The following is a 24,076-nucleotide window of genomic DNA, read 5'->3' on the forward strand; positions in this document are numbered from 1 at the left end:
AGCATACTCATTTTTACAGTTTATATATATATATATATATATATATATATATTATTTTTTTTTAAATGAGTAGTCATTTTAAAAACATACAGATTTTATAAGTCTTAAATAATTGTTTTTATTATTATTTATTATATATGCAGGGAAAAAGCAACATAGCATATTTAATTTGGAACTGCCGTGCAAGAAAAAAGTGCAGAGAGAACACAATCACCTGTTTTTAAAAGTCAAGTAGAACTAGACACCACCTGTCACAACAGTCTGACGCATTCCAGATATACAACACAGATATAAGCAATTGCGCATCGATCCAATAAAAAAATGGCGTGCAAGTGGAGATGTGAGTCATCGAATTGCTATATTGCAACCCCTCTTTAACGGACAACTCATTTGGAGTGAATCGCCAGCATCTCTGACTTCTCTTATCTGGCTCTCTCTCTCTTTCATGCTAATGAAAAAAGAAAAACAGAAATCAATGGCCGTGAGATTGCTACCGCATAGGTCCACATCTCAATCCAATGATGGCAAGAGGCCACCCATCCACACTGTCTTATCGTTGCGCGATTTAAATTCACACAACCTTTTCAGACTGAATGATAAAACACGGTACAGGCAGAGAGAGAGAGAGAGAGGGAGGGCTTTACGTTGTTATCTTCACCGCTAAACAGTATTTGACATTTGACGCACATTTAAAAGTCAATGGGTTTGCTCTCAAATCAGCAAATATTATCAAGGCCCTAATTTCCCTTTTTAATGGAGAGAAACAGGTGTGAGTTGATGATTAGAGCAAACGTGTGAAAACGGCTATTGCTGAACAGACTGGACCGCTCAGGCCTTTTTTTTTTTTTTTGAAACCTTGCTTCGGGCATCATCATAATGCATTCAGGAGAACGCTGACTCAAATTATAATTAAAAGCGCACGTCTCGTTTGTCCGTGGCTGTCAAAAACAGGCCTTCTTAAATGTGCGACACGTTCTTCGGGACACGATTGTGAGTTGTGTTGATGCAGCCTTGCTCTGACAAGCATCCTCGATTTGGCTGGTGGTCTGCCAAGATGCATTTATCGTTGTACCTTCTGAAAGAGTGTAAAATCTGTCATTAAAATTGTCCTGACTGTGTTTTCGCACTCCATAAACAGTTCCAGCTCTATTGGGATAGCGACAAGAAGGCTCTAGGGATGTTGGCGTTCGTCTCGTAATCACTTTTGTTAATGTTTTTTTTTTTTGGTTTGTTTTTTTTTATCTCCCCTGACAGGAGCCATTGTGCGCATCTGGAGCCTCCACACCTCGTCGTCCAATCAGAACCCTCGCTTCGGAATCTGAACCTGCACTCCGTGGAGCGGAATAAAAGGAGTGGGAGCGGAGAAATGGGGTGTGCGAAAGTTCTTTTCGTGATGTTCGTGATCGGGTTTGAAAAGGGGATTTGCGTCAACTGGAACCCCGTCCCACGCAAGACAGTTAAATATAATGGTGAGTATCTAATGACCAAACAAAACTGGTGACTGCCCAGTAAATGAGTGTTTTTTTTTTTTCTCACAGTGTTTTTATGGCACTTTCTTTATTTGCCCGTCTCTTTCTTCTTTTCTTCAGTCGACCCCTCCCTTCATTCTCTATGCAGATTTGAGATAAGCGGAGTGATCTCTGCTTTGAAATTACCGAGATATCACATTACTGCCCGGTTTTATAGGCTTTTTATTGTAAAGGGCTTACATCCCTATTCATTTGCACTAGCTTCATTTGTGCCTGTTCTCCCTTTCTCACCCTATTTTCTATTTCGCTGCTCTCTACTTCTCTTTTTCTCTTATGCTTTCTCTGGAGGGAATTCAATGAGAATGAATTGTGCCTGGTGAGAGCGCTTATTAGAAAAAAAACGTTTTTTTCTTTAGCAGTATTTTTGTCTATTCCTGGAAAAACTTGTAAGCATTCTTAAAAATGCATTTACTTCTAAAGCAAAATTGCATATTTTGTTTTCAAGATTTGTTCTCAGATAATATTATTTGAATTATGGGTATTTTTCTTATCTCTTTGGCAAAATATAAAAAAATAAGCATACATCTGACAACATTTAATGAAGTCTATGCTTAAAGTTGGAGAAAATCTATTTGCCAGTGTGGTGATAAAAAATAATTTTGGCTGTCAGACTGAAAATGCTCTGGAAGCTTATTTTCACAATTTTCTCAAGTAAATCTGTCCTGTTTTAGTCATTTGTAGATCTTTTTACAGCAATATGGTATAAAAACCATGGTATAAAAATTTCAATTTGTATGCTTTTTGCATGCCAGTCCTGATTAAAAGGTGGTGGAGGACGCAACAGACTCGCGTGATGTGGCATACTATGCTGAGACTGTAAAACTTCCCTTCATTACTGTAGTCCAGGCACCTGAATCGGCTGTTTAAAATGCAGAAGGTGCACTAGTCTACACCGCGTGTCTGGATGGATGCCCTGTCATAATGCTCGCCTCTTCTCCATCATTTGATTAATTACTTCTATAAATATCAATATAAAATGTACTCAAAAATAAAACATGACAATTTAACATTGCATCACAGTCAGTTGTGCCAGGTAGCTCTTTATTTTCGTCGGACAATTTTCAAACAAATATTTTGAAGGAAGTGTCTAATGCTTATCAATGCTATATTTATTTGAGTAAAGAAATACAGGAAAAAAGAAAGATTTTTTTTTTAACTCTTTCCCCGCCATTGACGGAATTTTCCGTCTTACCGTGTTTTCGCTGTTATATGGTAGGGGGCGCTATTTTTTTTTTTTTTGTAAGAGTACAGAATATCCTGATCAAAACACCGGCAAAAAAAGCAGAAACAAGCAATAGCATATGTAAAATAATGCAATCGTCAATGTTAAACAGCATATAAATTGAAACTGCCTATTGTTACCGAATGAAATGCAGAGCCAGGACGAGGTATATGTAGGACTGTGAAGCGTTGATGGACTTTGTCCTCTTTTTGCTCAAAATGTTGCCTTTTTTTATGAAACCCAAATTCAAGTGTTGATAAAAAAGTTCAAGTTCCGTTTATTTATAGAGCACATTTACTACCGGCTGGCAACCGACCAAAGTGCTGTACAAATATTACAATAAAACACAGTAAAACGAACAGTGATCACTTAGGATCAGTGAGTACAAGTCAATTACATTAAAAGCTGCATCAAATAGATGAGTTTTCAGAGCAGATTTAAACTCAGATAAGGAAGAAGCCGTTTTAATTTGAGTTGGGAGTTTGTTCCACAATGTGGGGCCCGCTACTTCGAACGCTCTATTTCCCCTGTTTTTCAATCGGGTTCTGGGAATCTGAAGGAGGCATTTGTTCAAAAAAGAATGCATGAAGCTAAAATAAAACGTTTTTTGTACACTTTTGTTCAAAAGCAGAGGGTCCTTCTTTTGATACAGTATATTGCATGTTCAGATGTTCATACAACAAAATATTCTGGTGGCCATGAAAGTTTTGTAAAAAAAATTATCAAAAATGCTGCTGCTGGCTGGCAAAAATGCTGTCAGGGAACAACAGGGGAATGTTTTTTATTTAAATGTATTCAAAATGCTATTTATTCCTGGGATGACAAGGATTAATCAGGATTATTTAAAGAATAGAAAGTTGAAAAGAACAGCATTTATTTGAAATTCAAATCTAAACATTACAAATGTTTTACTGTTACTTTTGAGCAAAAAAAAAATAGCGTAGTGTAGAAGGAGTATAGAAGGAGGCGTGTGTGACATGAATGATTGGGCTTAAATCAAATATTCTTGGCACCGCAATCTTAGCTAAGCGACTTTCAACTAGATTGCTGAAATGCTGTGTGCAAAAGTGGCACAGCGTTTAGTTAATTTGCCCCTCAATCTTTTCTTGTTTTAATCTAAAACAGCTACAATAAACATTAAGCAGTACTCATGGTTTTATGTACACCCATAAATTGATAGCATCTCCTTTTAAGCCCTCGGTAGAGATCGTGGCGGCCGGGAACACAGCCTTAAATGGACAGGAAATGGATTTAGCTGAGCTACAGAAAGTGAGTGGGACGTCAACGAAAGTCCAGAAAGAGCAGAAAAGTACACAGTGTGTCTACAGTGTGTGTTTAACTACTGTTTCAGGTCATGTGTGACTTCATTTGGGCCCTAAACCACATAAACAGTAGGCCTGCGCAGCACACATGCGCTTTTCGGGGAGGATAAAAGCCAGGCAAAGCATCGGAGTGCACTTTAATGTTTGTGTGTGTGAGCGCGCAGAGTGCTTAGACTGGCAGTCTGAGGGATTTAGAGCTGCAGTAGCGTGTGTGTGTGTGTGTGTGTGTGTGTGTGTGGTTGGAGGTGGAGAGCTGGATCGCTGCAGAGATAATATTTACCCAGTACTTTCCACACACCCTAAAGACCCCTCCTCCACAATTATCCCCATCTTAAAAACACAGAGGATTCGCAAGCATTGCAAACACTTGTCTGCAACTAAACGTCTTTTCATTCCCATTTTTCCCCTTTGTTGATCATCAAAGCACTGTACATGTCTCTGTGTGAATGTGTGATGAGGTTTCATCAACCACACATAATGAAGCATCTGTGAGGCTCGTGGTGTTTCCAGGATCTGCCGTCTCACTTTATGAGGACGTGAACACATGAACTTTGTCTCCAGAGCTGCGTTCACACTATGCCCTAATTACTGTAGTCTCGTAGGACCCTATTTTAAAGGGATACTCCACTTTTTTTGGAAATAGGCTCATTTTACAACTCCCCAGAGTTAAACTGTCGAGTTTTACCGTTTTCGAATCCATTCAGCCGATTTTCTGATATTTAGAGGAATATCAGTAACCAGGCAGTTTCTAGTCTCATTGACTACCATAGTGTATATTTTTTCCTACAATGGAAGTCAATGACACCAGAAACTGTCTGGTTACTGATATTCTTCTAAATATCAGAAAATCGGTTGAATGGATTCGAAAACGGTAAAACCCAATTGTTTAACTCTGAGGGAGTTGTAAAATGAGCCTATTTCCAAAAAAAAAAGTGGAGTATGCCTTTAACAATCTAAGCACATAGTCTAAAACACAAGTGGACTTAGGGCTTGTTCGAATCCACTTATGCTAGTTTAACAGCGGGAGAAATGGTTGGTACGCCCAGGCATGGTCTAAAAGCGAATAGGGTCCATATTCTCTTAAAGGGACAACTATTTCTAGCCTGGTTCTACCAGACTCTCGTACATACATTTCATTTGTACAGAGAGTCTGGCCTCCCTCAATTGAGAAACGTTTCCTTCCTTGTAGGCGGGTTCACTATTAAAGTTCAAATCTATTGGATCTGCCCAGAGTCACTCACGATCTGCCATAGCCAATCGCTAATGTGTGGTCGTGAGTGACGTATGTCGTGCGCCGAAACGGCTGGAAACAACCATAGACAGTAAAAGAAACAACAAGTCCGAACTCCGAATGATCAGAGGATTAAATTTACAATAGGATTTCAGTCAACGAGAGCTGCAGGTTTTGTTAATCTAGGAACAATTATTAATTCGAAATGTATATTTGACATGAAGGACAGTGATTATTCAGTCAATGCTGTAAGTTACAGTGAATGATCAGTCTGTCTGCAGATGTGTAATAAACAACAATTTTTCATATTACGTATTTTTGTTTCTTAATTACCTTAATTATGGTCTTCAAAGTATGTGTTTGTACATTTTTATATGGCATTTAGTTGTTGTTTTTTTTTAAACAAATTAACCATTGACATCTAAAACTGAAAATCAAATATAGTCTCCAAAGTATGGGTTTTCAAATTTTTATTTATGACAATTTTTTTTTTTAAATCACAACCAATTTGTATGATTTACAACATGTAAAACTGACACACCAACCTCCTGCACGAGTGCACAAAGGGGCTCAAAATGTTCTATTCATCACAAGAATCAGTAAATTTACTGTTGGGAATCTGAGCGACTGACACGACTCCTGAGCGGATCTTCAACAATAGTTTAGAAGCCAGGACTCGGGGCTTCCGAACACCGCGAACACCAGGCTAAAGTCCAAAATGTCACGGTCATCGTGCACGAGCTGCCCAGCACAAACTTCCAAACTTTCTGCCTCCTTCACTTGGTCCTCCGTTGTGCAACAAGAGGTGAGACGATAACAATCCGGCTTTAAATTCTGTATATTCGGCAGTTTCTTTTCCAACAACGGGCCGAATAGCTTTTCTCACGTCTTTCTCCGCTGCCATTACTGCACTCAAACTGACGCACTACAGCAACGTCATCGTTCTCAGCCACTCCCTCTATTCGCTGATTGGTCCTACAAAAAATTGATTTCTGGAAACCTAAGGATATGGAGCGGTCCCAGACGCAGTACTGAAGGAAAATGAAATTGAGCGGAAGTGCGTAGGCGGGCGCAGCCAGGCTAAACTATTTCAACTATTTCAATAAAACAGTTTCGAACGGTTCAATGACCTGTTCTGGAAAGAATTGTGACTTTCCCCGCTCCCCCCAGCATCCCCAGGCGGAAAACCAACTTTGCAACATGGGGAATGACGTCCCGGTAAGTTGGAAATTGAAGTCTCGTGAGAAGCGAGAACGAGCGAGAAACACACTGTGTTTCTTTATGGCAATTCGACATAATTTTATGATACTGTGTATGACGTATTACCCACTCGGTAGACATAGCTCCACGCGATAAAATTGTCCGGCTCCGATAATAACAAATGCACATGAGCAGCGGTAGAAAGTGGTAGTTAAAGTGGTCAAGCACACCATCTATGGGACAAACTGGATTCCATCATATCTTTATGTACACAATAACAATCTTTTACATTGTAATCCTTTTTTTTTTCATATTTGGCATGTTTGTGTGTATAAACAGAGTGTACGTGCGTTGTGGACCCGCCTATTATAGGCGCATATTACTAATGCAGCCTTTAAATAAATAAAAAATACTGCGCCATTGACTTGACTTTAGACCAGGTTTTTGTTGGTCAATGGCGCAGTCTATTTCATTTGCCTCAAAATAGCAACACGCCAACAGTGCGCCTGAACACCCTCCTTTTCAGACCAGCACGCCCATGGGCGAACAGATGGGTGCATATGCTATTTACACAAGGTGGTGTAGGACGTGAAAATGATAAGTGCGTCGGGCTGAAACTAGCAAAAGACACTGCATTGCGCCAGGTTTATGATAGGGCCCAAAATTAAAACACGTGACGTTCTATTCAGAGCTGTTCACATCCTTGGACTGAGAATAATGCGTTTCTGTGGCACCATTATCAACACCTAAATTAATCTGTATCAGTCACATGGTACAAGTAATCCTTACAAGCTGTAATTACATGCTGTATTTGGGCGTGAGCGCTTTTTAAAAGTAACTCGTAATTACGGTAATTTAAACCTGGCGTGAACGCACTTTGAGAGTTCACATCACCAGTCATCAAGTCTTCACGACAAGATTTTACACATGCATTTTGATTATTCAAATGTAATGACCACTAAATGTAATGTCCACTTAATGGATGCCGAGAAATACAGTATTAAAATGGAAAAATAAATTTCAATGGGGCCTAAATTTTTTCTGTTCAAATTTAATACATTTTGTATAAGTATTATTTAAAATAATGACACATTTTTAGATAGTAAGAGGACAGACATGAAATCACAGGAGAGGAGTGAAATTGGACTGGGGAAAAAACCTCAAGCCAGGACTCGAACTCGGGTCGCCCGGAAATGTAAACACAACATACATCGGAGCACTTGCCCACTGTGGATCCAGTGGAATCCAGAAAATTTTAAACTGAAAAAGAAAAAGTAATTCGAGAACAAGCAAAAAAACACAATTTGATAAAAAATAAAGCTAATTTCATAGGGGCAGCCGTTAAACTGTCTTCATGCTGAAAAACAGCTCTGAGAGTTCAAAGGGAAGTCAGATGCCCCGCCCCGTCAGACTTCCACTCCCCACCCATAACTTTCCACAGCAGAGCTCCACAACTGGTACAACAGAGACCGAGAGCAGGTCAAACAGAAAATTAAAGACGAATTTCAACGGAAGCCAAAGGAAACTCCCGCTGACTTATAGAGGAATAGTATATGAACGTCCAACATGCTGAGGATGGCAAAGCTACAGAGAGAGAGAGAGAGAAAGGCACTGCCTGCTTAGCACATCTCTCTACCCTCCAATTACTATAATGACGGCCTGGGCTGAAACGGACAGGCCCACTGCGAGTGTATGTGTGCGTGTTTCCGTCTATCCGTGCCGAACTCCTCCCCACACACAGATATACACAGACGTCTGTGATTTATCCTCTCTTCTGCTTCTACTTCTCATTGTCTGTAAAAGTGTTTCGTTTTTCATTCAATAAATCTGTCTCCCGTAACCTTTGTAGGACTGTTCGCTTCAGAGTGTGTTTGTTAAAGGGGACAGAAAAAAAGAAAGTCTTTCTATTTTTTTGTGTGCGCTTGCCACTTTCACGAAAAGGTCAAACTCGGTACAAGCTGTGAGCTCAATTCTCGACTGCAATCCCCCCCCCCCCCCGGTCTGTCAAACGACGGCCTATTTTCAACAACCTTTCACACATCTCTCTCTTTTACCGTCATATAGTCTCTTCCACTCACTCTTTCATTTTCTTTCAGTCTTGCCCCTTCATTCCCCCCCACCTCGATTTCTACTTTGCTCTTTTACTCCCATGCTGTAATTTTTCAGCGCCCACACCTTTTTTTGCTCTCTCTGCCGTTCCTGCGTGTTTGGCCCTGAGGACAGTTTCATTGCTCTGATGTTGCTTTTTCATAACTCGGGAGACTTAAAGTCACCATGAAATTAGAACTGGCCTTATTGACGATCCTAATACACTTTCCTGGACTTATTGTGCATGTTTTGGCAGTTTTGCCCAAAAAATATTTTCAAGATTTGTTATCACAACATATTTTCTTTTGTCAAATCAACTTTATAATAATTTATTTAGTTGAGATAACTTATTATTTTGAGTTTCTGATGATTAAATTAATCTCCATGATTGTATTAACTCACTTTTTCCAGTTCAATCAACTTAAAATTTTAAGGCAACCCAGGTTACTTACTTTTTTAAGTTAAACCAACAATATTTTTTTACAGTTTAGTAATCACAACATTTTTTCTTTTGTCAAATCAACTTAAATAATTTATTTAGTTCAGATAACATATCATTTTGAGTTTCTGATGATTAAATCATTCCCCTTCATTGTATTAACTCACTTTTTCCAGTTCAATGAACTTAAAATTTTAAGGCAACCAGGTTACTTACTTTTTTAAGTTAAACCAACAATATTTTTTACAGTGTTGCTCTGTCTATAAAATGACTGCTTTTTAATTTACCATCCAATATCTTATTATAAGTCCTGTGCTACTTTTTGTTGTTGTTTCCATATGGAATTTATTGCGGACTTTGGTAACTTGTGATATTGTTGAGATCTCTAATGAAACGTTCCTGTTGTTTTGGAATAGTCATCTCAGATAGTCATTAGTTAGTCCAAGATGGCCGTTAGCTGGTGCAAGTGTTCGTTTAGCATTATTTATACACTCTAATAGTATTTATTCAGTAGTGAATTAGCTTTTTATTTATGTTTTGTTTGTTTTAGTCATTTTTTTTTGTGCTTTTGTCATTTTTTATTATTTTTATAACTCAGTTTTAGTACATCAACGTAAAAGTCTTGCATCAAATTCACTGTAAAAAAAAACATTTTCATGATTTGTAATCACAACATTTTTTCTTTTGTCAAATCAACTTAAATAATTTTTGTAGTTCAGATAACATAATATTTTGAGTTTCTGATGATTAAATCAATCTCCTTCATTGTATTAACTCAATTTTTCCAGTTAAATGAACTTAAAATTTTAAGGCAACCAGGTTACTTCCTTTTTTAAGTTAAACCAACAATATTTTTTTACAGTGTTGTTATATTTTATTTCAGTTTTATTTTAACAACACTGTCAAACTTTAAACAGCTACACGTTGATCTTTCCAACTTAAAGTAAGGTTAAACCAGCTAATGACCAGCTGTTGACTAACAACTTTCCAAAACAAAAGATTTTACAGAGAATACTAAGGTTTTTTTTTTTTTTTTCAGATGAAAAACATAATTGACTCAAAAGTGCTTTCAGCTTGCTATTTTGCTTACTCCCACCATTTTGTTAAATTCAACCACATGTCCTCCTTTCAAATCCCATCTAAAACATGTTAGCAAAGCAGATGTCAGCAATCATGAACATGCAAAATGGTTCACATGTAGAGAGCGTTTCTGATAGACTAACTAGTCTTCAGGCGTGGGCCGCTCCCCTGTCTCTTTTTTGCTGTTTACACTATAGCGCTGTCAGTCATCGAGACACATATTCTAGTAACATCTGTCAGGAAGTTGGGATGTCAGTCATCATGATACCTTTTTTTTTTTTTAATACTGCAGTATTATAAATGATTTATCTGTGTACATCATATTTTTAAATTCATGTGCCCTTATATTCTTAAATCAAAACCACTTCCCCTCTCTCTTCACTGATGATGGACTGTAAAAACACATTATTTTTCATATATTTTAAATTATTGCTACGCTTCTCTTCCTAGTCTGTCAGTAACACTCTGTTTAGTTCCGGTCTCTATGAAGCCCCTCCTTAGGAAAAGCATAATGTGCTCTGATTGGTCGACTGGACCAGTTTGTTGTGATTGGTCAACTGCTTCAAGCGTGTTTCGGAAATGTCACGCCCCTTACCAAAACTGCGAGTTTCAATCAAGCGTGCCACACAAGCCCTCAAAAGTGAAGCCAAAACGTCTCTATCGCCCCCCAGTGACCGGTCCTAGTATAGGTCATAAACCCCGCCTCCCCATGTTATTCAACGGGACGTGAGACCAACTAAACAATTAAATTACACTTCACATATCCTTTATGCAAAGATAGTTTCTGTCATTTATGGTAGTTTCTATCACGTTGATTTGTTTTTAAAATTAGTTTGTTTTTAGTTAGTTATGTGATGCTATAAAAACGGTGCTGTGACATCATGATTGACAGCTGTGATTGACAGGTTCTCTGTGCGAAGTGGTCACTGAAGCACCAACAGACTTATAATGTTGACTATGTGGTTAGTAGTTGTATTTACCTTATTTTAACGAGGTACTGCAATCAGCAGACATCATTGGAGAAGAACGGAGCAGACAGAGGCCACTTAATGAAAGTGCGTGTGCTTGCGTTTGATTCAGCGAGAGTGAGGGCGGGGCCTTGATTTCGCAGCTTTACTTCCTGCTCACTTGTCCTGAAAACGCAAGTGCGTAGACTCAAGTTCCAAGATGTCAGCGCCATATCAGGACGTTGGCGGCTTCAGTTCTCTATGATGAAAAAGAGCGAAGGGGCGTCATCCATCTTTTTTTACGGTCTATGGTTTCAAAGCACTACTAACCCAACACAATCAGGTCTATTCCTTATTTTTTGAGTATGCCTGGGTGGGAATTATTTAAATGAGGTCTATTGTGACGTGTACGTTACCTTAAGGCCCCGTCCACACTACTGTGTTTTCGTTTAAAAACGGAAAATTAAAACGAATACGATCTCCGTCCACACCAGCGTTTTATCTGCGTATTAGAAATGATCTCCGTCCACATTAAAACGACTGAAAACGCGGATCACGTGACCATTCACCAACACTGGGCATGCGCGTGCCGGTGTAAACAGTGGTTGGCGAATCAGGGAAGGATACGTCATGACTGATAACACCCAATCATAGAGCCGAGCGTCAGCCTCTGCGTCAGCGTTTCTAAACTCGACCGTTTTGTCTCGTCTTCACTAAAACACCCTCCGGAGATTCAAAACGAAAAACGGAGCTGCAGCGTTTCTAAACTTCTCCGTTTTAGGTCTTCGTTTTTCCCGTTTTAGTCTGGACGAGAGGTGCAAACGTAGCAAAAGGTCTCCGTTTTTAAATGAAAACGTAGTAGTGTGGACGGGGCCTCAGACTACAATTGAGGTGTTTCAGGGAGTTCAGAAAGACTTTTAAGACTTTTTTTAAAGCTACACTGTGTGATTTTTACCCCCATTTTCACCCGGTGAAAAGGTATATGACCATCCAGTGAATATTACTTTCTGTTCCTCTCAATTCCGATTTCGTTTTAACTCCTACGGTGGCCAATGTAGTCCAAGATTAACATGGCTTCCAGTTCGAAATCGTCCACGAGTGTTAACTCAAACGTAAACGCGAAAGGCGAAGCTTGAATTAACGGGTCTGTCCCTCAGTCTTTGGCTAATGTACTTTCAAGATGGAGGGGCAACATGGCGACCGACACTAGAACCCCTTACCCGTATGTATTTTCAATGGCATATTATACACTCACGAGAATACTTTATTACTTGAACGAAGTAAATATACATTAATGAGCACATGTATTTTTGAAAGAACTACGTGTTTTTAGCTAAGAGTTACACAGTGTAGCTTTAACGCTCAAACAGCAACAAATCTCTGTATGCTAAGCATTTCATTGCTAACCACTAGCAGGAAAACCAGCTATTCTAAAGATGTTTTTTCTTCCCTATGGAGACAGAATTAGGCATATATATATATTCCCATATACTGTTTGTGTCGTTTTCTGCCGACGTTCCCTCGCTCGCTCTCTGCTCTTTAGTGGCGTTTGTGAGTTTTTCAGGCTATTGTTGTGGTAATCCGTTCTGACCATTTCCTGTTGCCGAGTCGTGCTCTCCCTTTCTTCCCTTCCCAAAGCAGCGACAGCCCCACCACTCCTTCATCTAATCTACTGCAATTACAGCACTTCCCCTCGTCCCCCCAAACGCCCACTCTCTCACGCTCGCAAGCTCACCGTTTGTGTTTGCGTGTCAGCGTAAACACGCCACCTGTGTCTTTCTTAATGTGTCTCTCTTCCCTTTCTTCTCTTTTTAATTGTACTGTTACGTGTCAGCATCAGACAGTGGCTCCTCTCGTCTTTGTCTTAGAGAACGTGGGTGTGTTTTTATAGCCTTTATATGAGTGTACGCTCTTTTCTCTTCCTAATTAGTGTGTGTGTGTGTCCATTTTCTGTGTTTCCAAGTCATTTTTTTGTATCCATGTCAAAGCTTCAAAGGGCTTAAAATAGGTCTTTAATAGCAGAGTGTGTGTTTGGAGTGCTGCGGTTATGAGCTATAAGCAGGGCAGGACTGTATTTATAGCAAAGCTGCTTTGTAAGGAGCCGTGGAGGAACATCAGAAGAAAACTGCAGCCTTCAACTTCTGCGGCTCTGGTCCCTCAACCAGAGCTCACTGCTCTCTCATTCGGCCCAGCTCAGAACTTACGAAGGACAAAGACACACACACACACACACACACGCAGAGTTCACCTCTGTCCCCTTTATGTTGCTCACATCTGGATTCCATTCAAAGTGATTTCTATTTTTAGTTTGTTCCTTTTTTAGTCTGTTCACTTGAAGATAGAGACTCACTCTCTTCCCATTAGATATGGTGCTGTTGGTCAACTTGTTCTTTGTGTTTTCCATGTTTACCTCAGCTTGGTCAGTTTGATTGGTTTGACTTTTTTAATTAAACACTGCTAACCATACAAAACCAAGTTTAGCATCAGCAATCAGCCCCTACTGGTGGATGCTGTAACTACACCATATGGCATCTTTCTTCTTTGACTGCCATTCAAAAATATACATCCACTTTTTATATACAGTATACCAGTGCAAAATGCCCGTATTTAGCGATATCTTTTGCATTTCTAATCCAAACAACGTCAAACTCGGCACTGCACTTACTCGTGCCCGTAGCAAGACACTTGTCAAGTTTGAGACCCATCGGACTAACGGTTCAAGATATGCGATTAACAGACAGACACACACACACACACAAACACACGCACACACACACAGAGACCTTCCTGTAATAGATAGATAGATACACAGACACACACAAATCAAAGCAAAATATGTAATGCAATTTGTTTGTCATATTTTCCATGGTATGCACAATATTTATTACATGAAATCTTAAAAATAATTTAATGCATTTTTGTAATATCATAAATGTACATTATAATGTTATGATGCCTTTTCCATGGGGTGCACAATATTTATTGTATGCTTATTATGAATATAAGACATGAGTTTTGTATAAATTTGTTTAAATATTTATTTAACTTCATTTTTTAACTAATTTTAGTACGTCGTCTTATGTAATATTTAATATTTTAATAATTATATGATGTAATATTTAGAGTGTACATTACAATGTTGTAATGCCTAAATTCAAATGTAACATACAAAATGATTGATTTTATATTTCGTTTTATTTTTAATTAATATTTTGGCTAAATAGTAGAGATTTTTTTATCATTTTCAGTCATAAAATGTGATTATCTGCGTATCATCTCGAATTTTAACATTGACACGCCCTTAATTTTCCCTCTCGGCTGTCGTTCACATCACAACTCAGGATACTTACTAGTGAATGGTTTTAACACTATGTAGGATGTTTTGTTTGTGATACCACCAGCCAGAACACCTTCTAGAAATCAGACAAAGAACCCCCTCAGTGGACAGTTTGCTCAACGTTGCCACTTTCTGGCGGGGATCTGTAAGTGCATCCTGTATAATTGCCATGTTCTGTGAATGATGATTAGAAATGACACTCTCTGCTCGGCTCAGCACAAAGCTCAAAAAACTTGCTCTGTGACTGGCTAAGAGGCATTTGAGTAATTATGCAGGTATTTAGAAGTGTGTGTGTGTGTGCGCTCTGTCACATCTCCCAGTTTGCATCCTAGCAGATGTTCTCTGTCCTCCCTGGGGGAAGTCTGTTTCTCCTCTTCTCTTGGATCATCCAGCCCTCTTATATGTTAACAAGCTGCCGCTCTCCAACTAATAACCACACACACTCCTGACTTCCATCCTGGCAGAATCTTCATCACCACTCGTGGTGTCTTTTCTCCCCTCCTGGAGTACTTGCTCATCATAACCCTCTCTCCACTCTGCACCCATCTGCCACGGTAATGGTAAATCTGATGAGGCACAATGTTCTTGTGTGTTCAAGGGTGCATGGAATACTAGTGTCCTCTTGTGGCTTCTTCACTGGCTTAAGCCAAGATGGATGATATCACCTTCTGTTTTAATTCTGCGAAAAATAGCCACAGATAGTAGTGACTGGTAGTGTCAGGAAATTGAAGATGATATCTATCTATCTATCTATCTATCTATCTATCTATCTATCTATCTATCTATCTATCTGTCTGTCTGTCTATCTGTCTGTCTATCTGTCTGTCTATCTGTCTGTCTATCTATTTGTCTGTCTGTCTGTCTGTCTATCTATCTATCTATCTATCTATCTATCTATCTATCTGTCTGTCTATCTATCTACCTGCCTGTCTGTCTATCGATCTATCCATCTGTCTGTCTATCTTTCTGTTTGTCTGTCTGTCTGTCTGTCTGTCTGTCTGTCTGTCTGTCTGTCTGTCCGTCCGTCTGTCCGTCTGTCTGTCTGTCTGTCTGTCTGTCTATCTGCCTGTCTGTCTGTCTATCGATCTATCCATCTGTCTGTCTATCTTTCTGTTTGTTTATCTATCTATCTGCCTGTCTGTCTGTCTGACTGTCTATCTATCTATCTATCTATCTATCTATCTATCTATCTATCTATCTATCTATCTATCTATCTATCTATCTATCTGTCTGTCTGTCTGTCTGTTATATATTTAGTTAGAATATATATATATATATATATATATATATCAATTATTACAACTCTCAGACTAATTTTAGCATATTATTGAAATTAGAAATTTTAATGTATTTGGTCTTGACAGAGATCTGCTATAAGCATGTAAGATATGTTGCTGCTTCATAAATAGACAGGCTGAGATGACAAACGGGTTGAAATTGTATGTGGTGTGTTGATTGTGTGAATATAATTCATTTAATACAAGATCTGGCAACTGGTCAACATTAGACAAATATATTGGTCCGATTATTTATAAAGGAGTTTATGCCATGCAAATTACGGGAGTTTCCCGGGAGAAATATCAAACCGGGAGGGGTCCGGGAGATAGGGCTAAAAAAACGGGAGAAACCCGCGAAAAACGGGAGTGTTGATCATAGCAGATCTAGGCAGGTGGAGCTGGGGGAGGTGGAGGATATCAGAGGTTACAGCAAGCAACGAACCAAAATATTTAAATGTGGAGCAAGCAATCTCATTGGCTGCAGGATCAGCAGAAGTAATGATGCGGTAATGATGCGATTTCTTGCAGATTGCATGTAAATTATAATTGATTGATCAATTTATATATGATCGTTTCATTTGTTTTATTCATCTTTATGCTAATTTCTACACCTTGAAATGTTAAGACCAACATCAACCAGCATAAACCAGCATGGATCATACAAATTCCATTTAGCCCAAATGAATCTTTTTAACACATTGCCAACCAGTTTAAGCAAAGGTTATGAGTATCCATGGAAATTCATGCTTGCCTAAGTTGGCATTTTCAGCTGGACTGGGACGTTGGTGAAAATGATAAATGTGAGAGATTTTTTTAAAGCCCAAGAGTCATATTGGATCAGTGACATTTGGATCACATCTAATACCCCTAAAAACCTTTTTTCCTCTCTTTTCAGATGTGCAGGACAGTATGGCGAGGTTTCGCGCTGTTGGGGTGTGGAACTACACCATGTTGACCCTGGCAGAACATGAGAGGGTTTTATACGTGGGCGCCAGAGAGCACATCTTCGCCCTGGATCCCAATGACATCAGCAGACAACTCCGACCACAGGTACGTTCTGCAGAGAAAAGGCTTTTTTTTTTTTCGATTTATTTCATTCAAAAAACTCCAAATGCACCCAATAAATACGAATCCACAAGTCATCAAGCAAAAAGGGCATTAGCATTTTATCATTCAAAAATATCAGCATTTAAAAATGACTCACTCTTTCAATGCCACAGCCATTTGTAGTAAATTGCCAGTTGCGGCTGTCAATAGTGAGCGCACATTTTAAATGCAGAGTGCTATTTGCTTGTAAAAGTCATGTCTCTTTCTCTCTTAGATTGAGTGGTCGGCTCCTGTGGAAAAGAAAAGAGAGTGTGCAGCGAAGGGGAAGAATAACCAGGTACTGCCTAATGTTGCATCCTTTATGTTTGAACAGCTTTACTTTGTCTGGCCCCGCTGAAATACATTTACTCTCCGTCTCTCTCACGCTTTTCTCTTTGTGTCTCTTTCTCTCTTTCCTCCTGTCGTTTCAGACTGAGTGCTTCAACTACATTCGTTTTCTGCAGAGCTACAATCACACACACCTGTACACATGCGGGACATACGCCTTCCAGCCCAAATGCACGTACATTGTAAGTGTGCGCTTTTATCTTTGAGAAATCTGTCCGACCCACATGATCAAGTGGAGCGGGCTGCAATATGATGGAGAAACTGTGTGTGTGTGTGTGTGTGTGTGTGTGTGTCAGCGAGTGGCTTCTAGTGTGTCAAAGTGAAATATATTAAATGTAAATGAGGTTGTGTTCTCATGCTGTGAGGACGATGGGATAAGACGGGCATGACGTGGCTTGTTGTGTGTGCATTAATTGATTCATTATTAATTTATTAATAATATATATATATATATAGAGAGAGAGGGTTATGTATTTTTTAACTATTTACATTTTTACAGCATTTAAAAGCAGCCTTTATATATACTGCATTATAGAAATATTTTAATGTATTAATTATACCTAATGCATTGTATGATTTCCTGAATAATTGTAACCTCAGTTATAATACATTATATTATTATAATCTATTAATTTTAATATAATCTATTCATACTTTAATCTATTCATACACATCTTTAGAAAGTATAATGCATTAAAATATAATGCAATTTCACAAATCTGCAAATATTATTATGCATTTTAATTTTGGTTACAGTTATTTATTAAAAGATATCAATGTCAGAAATGAATACCTTTATAATGTATTACACATAAAGGCTTTAATTAAACCAATGTTTTTATGAAGCCTCTTCTGCTCACCAAGGCTGCATTTATTTGATCAAAATACAGAAAAAAAATGAACATTTTTGATATATTATTATAATTTAAAGTAACGTTTTTTTCTATTTTAATATATAATTTCTTTCTATTAAATATTATTATTATTATAATATATTTTGAAATGTTATTTGTTCCTGTGATGCAAACCTGAATTTTCAGTGTCACATGATCCTTCAGAAATCATTCTAATATGCTGATTTGGTGCTCAATTATAAATAATGGCTCTTATTATTAGCAATATTGAAAACCGTTTTTGCTGCTTAATATTTTTGTATAAAATGTGATAAGAGGGCATGATGTGTGTGTGTATGTGTGTGTGTGCTCTTATTTGTGTGTGGGCAGGAGGACGATGCAAGAGGGCTCAGCTGCTGCTTAAACTTCAGTTGGCAAACAGCCGGTGGCTCAGTGTGTGTGTGTCAATTCATGTGTGTGTGTTTGCTTGATCCATATGGAACCGTTTCTGTCTTTCTCCAATAGAATGCAGATCATTTCACTCTGGATAGCGCCGCCCCGGAGGACGGTAAGGGAAAGTGCCCCTACGACCCCGCCAAGGGTCATACAGGCCTCATTGTGGGTGAGTCAGCTGTATGCACACGTTTCTGACATGTAAAAACCTGCATTATTATTCTTGTGCCTTGTGTGTGGGTGTCCATTTGTGCTCGGCGCCGCCTGTGGATGCCTTTATGCCTCCTCTCTTCCCACACTTGGGAGAGATCGGAGTCCCTCTTTAATATCTCATAACCATGAGGCTGTAGACAGGAGTGTGTGCATGTGTGCTTGTTCCCGCTCTAAGCGTTCTTCTCCTTTTCTAGACAAAGAGTTGTACTCCGCCACCCTCAATAACTTCCTGGGCACAGAGCCCGTAATCCTGAGGAACCTGGGACAACAACATTACAGCATGAAGAGTGAATACCTGCCGGCTTGGCTCAACGGTAAATCTGAAAACAAACACAACATATATTTCATTCTCCTGCTGAAAACACTATCTTATGTTTTGCTGGTGCCGATGGTTGACCAGCTGTACCAGCACCAGGACAGAGAGTTAACCAGGCTGCTCCTTCAGACATGGATTACTGAGTTCTGGATTCAGTTGTTGGCACTTGGCAACTTGAAACAATCCTGCAATTATTATATTAAACATAGATATTACACATAGCACATAGTTATGTAGATTTAATGCTTCTAGGCTTTTATGTGTTGTACATGTCCAGTTGTATTTAGGTATTTAGAATTATAAATAAAAATTATATATATATATATATATATATATTAGGGCTGTCAGTTAAATGCATTATTAACAGCGTTAAAGGGTTAGTTCACCCAAAAATAAAAATTAAGTCATTAATTACTCACCCCCATGCTGTTCCAACCCCGTAAGACCTTCGTTCATCTTCGGAACACAAATAAAGATATTTTTGATTGAATCTGAGAGCTGGATCAGTCCTATATAGACTGCCTAAGGGACTGGCCCATAAAGTCATTAAAGAAAAGGTTTAAATATTCCATGTGCCTACAGCAGCTCAATTATAAGTTTATCAAGCGACGGGACTACTTTTTGTGCGAAAAAAAACATAAATAACGACTTTATTCCACTATTCTATTACTTCCTTATGGGCGCATGCGCGAGAACTGAGACGAGGACGTTCTCATTCGTCTACTTCTTGTTACCGGCTGCTCACCGCTTAGGAGTTTTACCGCCACCTACCGTATAAATTGATGATCCATATATAAGGCGCTCCGGATTATAAGGAACACTGTCGTTTTTTGAGAAGATTAAAGGCTTTTAAGTGCACCTTATAGTGCGGAAAATACGCAAATTGAAAAGCGTATGTACAGCGCGCATCTTCCTCTGCTTGTAAACAGAAAGTTTTGCACTTCCAGCTATATCAGCACATCATCTTATACGGTAGGTGGCGGTAAAACTCCTAAGCGGTGAGCAGCCGGTAACAAGAAGTAGACGAATGAGAACATCCTCGTCTCAGTTCTCGCGCATGCGCCCATAAGGAAGTAATGGAATAGTGGAATAAAGTCGTTATTTATGTTTTTTTCGCACAAAAAGTATTCTCGTCGCTTGATAAACTTATAATTGAGCTGCTGTAGGCACATGGAATATTTAAACCTTTTCTTTAATGACTTTATGGGCCGTCAAGAGCCAGTCCCTTAGGCAGTCTATATAGGACTGATCCAGCTCTCAGATTCAATCAAAAATATCTTTATTTGTGTTCCGAAGATGAACGAAGGTCTTACGGGGTTGGTACAGCATGGGGGTGAGTAATTAATGACTTAATTTTCATTTTTGGGTGAACTAACCCTTTAACGCTGAACCATTTTTACGGCGTTATTTTTTTATCGCGCGATTAACGGTCTTTTTGGTCTTGCAAACTTTGTCATTTTTTTCACATGCTTTTGCAACAGGACGTGGTGCTGCCCATTCATTTCAATGGTTTGTGTCGCGTGATGACATTTTGTTGCTTTGTCGAACAAAGCGCAAGCGGATCTAGACCGGAAACAAAACAACAGGCACGACGCCGCACACCAAATACGTAGTTGGTTAACGTTACGTTTTGAGTGGATGACGATCGCGAGAAGCTGAAATGGACACCAAAAAGATTCTGAATTGAAAGTTTACTTTAAAACAGTTGCCAAATAGTTCCATTGATGAGACCAAAGTGATCTGTGTGTTTTGCCGTTGTGAACTGAGCGATCATCATTGGAGCACGTCCAGTCTGAAACACCACTTGATGATGGCCAAGCACACATACACACACACACACAGCTGATGCGAATTCTCCGCCCCCTCGTCAATATCAGGACCTCGTCAGTATTTCTTTCACCCTTTTATTGATGGGCAGTGTTACATTGTGTGAAAGATTATTTGCTCCAAGTGAGAACGTTAGTGTGAAATTGAACACGGTATATGACAATGTTGTTTTCAATAAAAAACTTTTGCACAAAGCAAGCTGATCCACTTTTCCATGTAGATAAGAGCATTTAAATGGGAAAAAATAATGTGACAAAAAGAAATCAAGAGACATTTAGAATAGACAAAAATGTCCGATTAATCGCGAGTTAACTGTGACATTAATGCGATTAATCGCGATTATGTATTTTAATCGTTTGACTGCACTAATATATATATATATATATAATATATAATATTATATTATATTTATATATATATATAATATATATTTATATAAATAAATATATATTATATTTATATAAATATTTATATAAATATATATTATATTTATATATATATATATATATATATATAAATGGAAATATAATATATATATATATATATATATATAAATGTAAGCGAATACAATTTTTAATTGAATTTATAATATGATGTGGCAATTAATTCATCTAATTAATTGCACATCAAATTTGGCAAATATGTCATTATTATGTAAAATGAGAATAGCATCAAATAGACATTATAAAAAAAGAAGCTTTAGAAAAAAAATATTTGATTCAACATTGAATTTATTACATATAATATAAACTTTTAGTCTTCAACAGCCATGAGGGTGACTAAATGATGACCGAATTTTCCTTTTTGGGTGAACTACTTGTTTTTTTTTTATTAATATGGAAATATGGATAATATTTGAAATGAAATGAAAACTGCCAGTGGTTGGAGGTAAACAGATATAATTTAACAATTAAAATTTTTTACAACATTTATTAGTGGAGAATAAACCATGTTGCTTCTTTGGACATGGATTACGGAGTTATCTGGATTCAATTGTAGCCGACTTGACACAATCCTGTATTGTTTCATTCTCCAAAGCTCATCTCTGCGTCGTTGTCATAGCAACAGGTCCGTAAGCTCAAATCTTTTTTGTTTAACGTAAACAGGATTAGATTTCGGATGTTAAAGTCTGTCCCAGACTCTGCACCATTCTCAACGCACCCAGGGGAAGTAAGAATTTAGTATTATTATAATTATTTTAACAATAGCCTAATTTAAAAGAAAATAATCATTGTGTGGATGATAATAGGCACAGACGTTGTGATGGACTGCTTTAGGTGTGCGGGGATAATTTACCTCACATTAGATGCACAGTTTGTCTGGTCTGTGCTTTAACTGCAATGCAGACATTGTGTTTTCTACAGCTCAGGAGATGCTGTCTGTCGTGCCATTAGAGAAGAGGACCTGGCCCTCCTATGTAATAAGAAAACATTTCAGATTTTTGTTGTCTCCCAGTCACATACTGTAAGAAAGCAGGCTTTTACAGAGAGCTTTTATGCCCTGATGCAGTGGCATAGCAGGACCTGTTAAATTAAATGTTAAGTTCATCTGAATACATTAACATCTGACACATGAAACCTGTAGAAATGCAAGGGAAGTGGAAATGGAAATATAATGCGATGGTTAAATATTTACACGTTTAATTCTTCCCCAGCTTTCACTCAGTTCTTTCTGCTTGTAGTTTCCTTGGCAGTGTTTCGTTGCTCTTTTAAGGTCTAGAAATTCCTGGTAGACTTACTTTTTGTTTGGCTTGCATGTGAAAAAGTCCCAAGAAAGATGCTTATAATATAATATAATATAATATAATATAATATAATATAATATAATATAATATAATATAATATAATATAATATAACAATTCAGAAAGAAATGAATGCTTCTATCCGGCATGAATAGAAGTGACTGTTATGACTTTTACAAATAAATAAAGTTTATGATCTCAAAAACTCATTCCACTCATGCTAATCAAATCCAACCATGTGCTTGATAAACTTAATCAGCCAGAAAAGGGATTATCACAAATTAAAAGATCTGGTCTTATAGCAATTGATATATTATCTCAGTATTAAGCGATGTACTACAGGGAACAGGGCCCTGATCTTTCCAGCAGGGTTAATCCGAAATCAGCTCAATGAACAATGTCCCACGGTGGATATTTAAGATCTTTTATCTGTTTCATCAAGTAACCACCAGCCCCTTATCTATTAAGTGCTGTGTCTACTACACGTTCTTGCATATCTTCCCCTTTGGTCTGGTACAGAGCCAAACTTTGTGGGTTCGGCGCTGGTCCGGGAGTGCCGTAACAGTAAAGATGGAGACGACGATAAGATCTACTTCTTCTTCAGCGAGAGAGCGTTGGAGCTGGACTGCGACAGCGATCTGACCGTGGCACGGGTGGCACGTGTGTGTAAGGTGAGAATGTAAACTCAGGACTCACACACACCAGAAGTTTTCGACCAGAAGGTTTCGGCTCGCTTGCTCTAGGGCAGGGTTTCTCAAACGGGGGTTCATGAGGGAACTGCAGTCGATAAATAATGACTTAAATCAGATCAATCAAACAAATTGAGCAGCACAGTTAATCTGAATAAAACGTAAATAAGGTTGCGTTGCGTGTAGAGTGGCACTGTGGTAAAATGCAGTGTTATCAGCTCGGTTCACAGTAAATATTCTGCTTCTCTGCTAACGTTTAATGTGCATTTCTAATTTAGAATCCTTGAGGTATATTATAGTTTGTATTAATAGTTTGAATTAGTTTTCATTCATATATTTTTTATTTAATTTTTGTCTTAATTTTAATTTTGGTTTTTAGTTTATTTATTTTTTTATTTCATTTTTTTTATTTTGTTATATATGTCTGTATAGTTTAATTCTATTTCAGTTTTAGTTAGTTTTGTACATCAAGCTGAAATAAAAATGCCATTTCTTTGTCAGGTTGCTCAAATATATATATATATATATAATCTATTTCAGGGTTTTATCTTAAGTAACAACTTTTTAATGGTTTTACTTTTTTAGTTAGGAATGTAATGTGCACTAGGTTAACTTTATTTACATTCACACTCGCATAATTTTGAACAATTATGTGTGCAGAATGTGCGTCTTGTCATGAGACATTTTCATATGAAATTAAATATCACTGCAGGTCAAGCAGCCTATTTTATATATATATATATATATACAGCTCTGGAAAAAAATAAGAGACCACTGCAAATGTCATTCTACTGAATGAGGAACTGGTTAGTTCATCGCCAGAACCAAATCTTATTTAATGAGGAAAAGTAGAAAAACCACTGCTGTGGTCACCACTGTCCTCTTGCAATAGGACCA

General features: G+C 38.0%; 1 protein-coding gene across 3 annotated transcripts in view; it reads left to right on the plus strand.

Moving 5' to 3' along the window:
• sema4c (sema domain, immunoglobulin domain (Ig), transmembrane domain (TM) and short cytoplasmic domain, (semaphorin) 4C) overlaps positions 1-24,076 on the plus strand; it is a 357,189-nt gene that overhangs the window by 320,880 nt on the left and 12,233 nt on the right. For all 3 annotated transcript variants that reach the window (XM_089130540.1, XM_089130539.1, XM_039659449.2), the window contains 7 exons: positions 1,255-1,469; positions 16,568-16,722; positions 16,994-17,056; positions 17,190-17,288; positions 18,465-18,561; positions 18,800-18,919; positions 23,010-23,161. In XM_089130540.1, coding sequence (XP_088986666.1) covers positions 1,255-1,469; positions 16,568-16,722; positions 16,994-17,056; positions 17,190-17,288; positions 18,465-18,561; positions 18,800-18,919; positions 23,010-23,161 — 901 coding nt within the window. The remainder of the gene's footprint in view (positions 1-1,254; positions 1,470-16,567; positions 16,723-16,993; positions 17,057-17,189; positions 17,289-18,464; positions 18,562-18,799; positions 18,920-23,009; positions 23,162-24,076) is intronic.

The sequence above is a fragment of the Pimephales promelas genome, chromosome 4 (genome assembly GCF_988280905.1).
Source record: "Pimephales promelas chromosome 4, fPimPro1.hap1.1, whole genome shotgun sequence".
In the NCBI taxonomy this organism is placed as follows: Eukaryota; Metazoa; Chordata; class Actinopteri; order Cypriniformes; family Leuciscidae; genus Pimephales; species Pimephales promelas.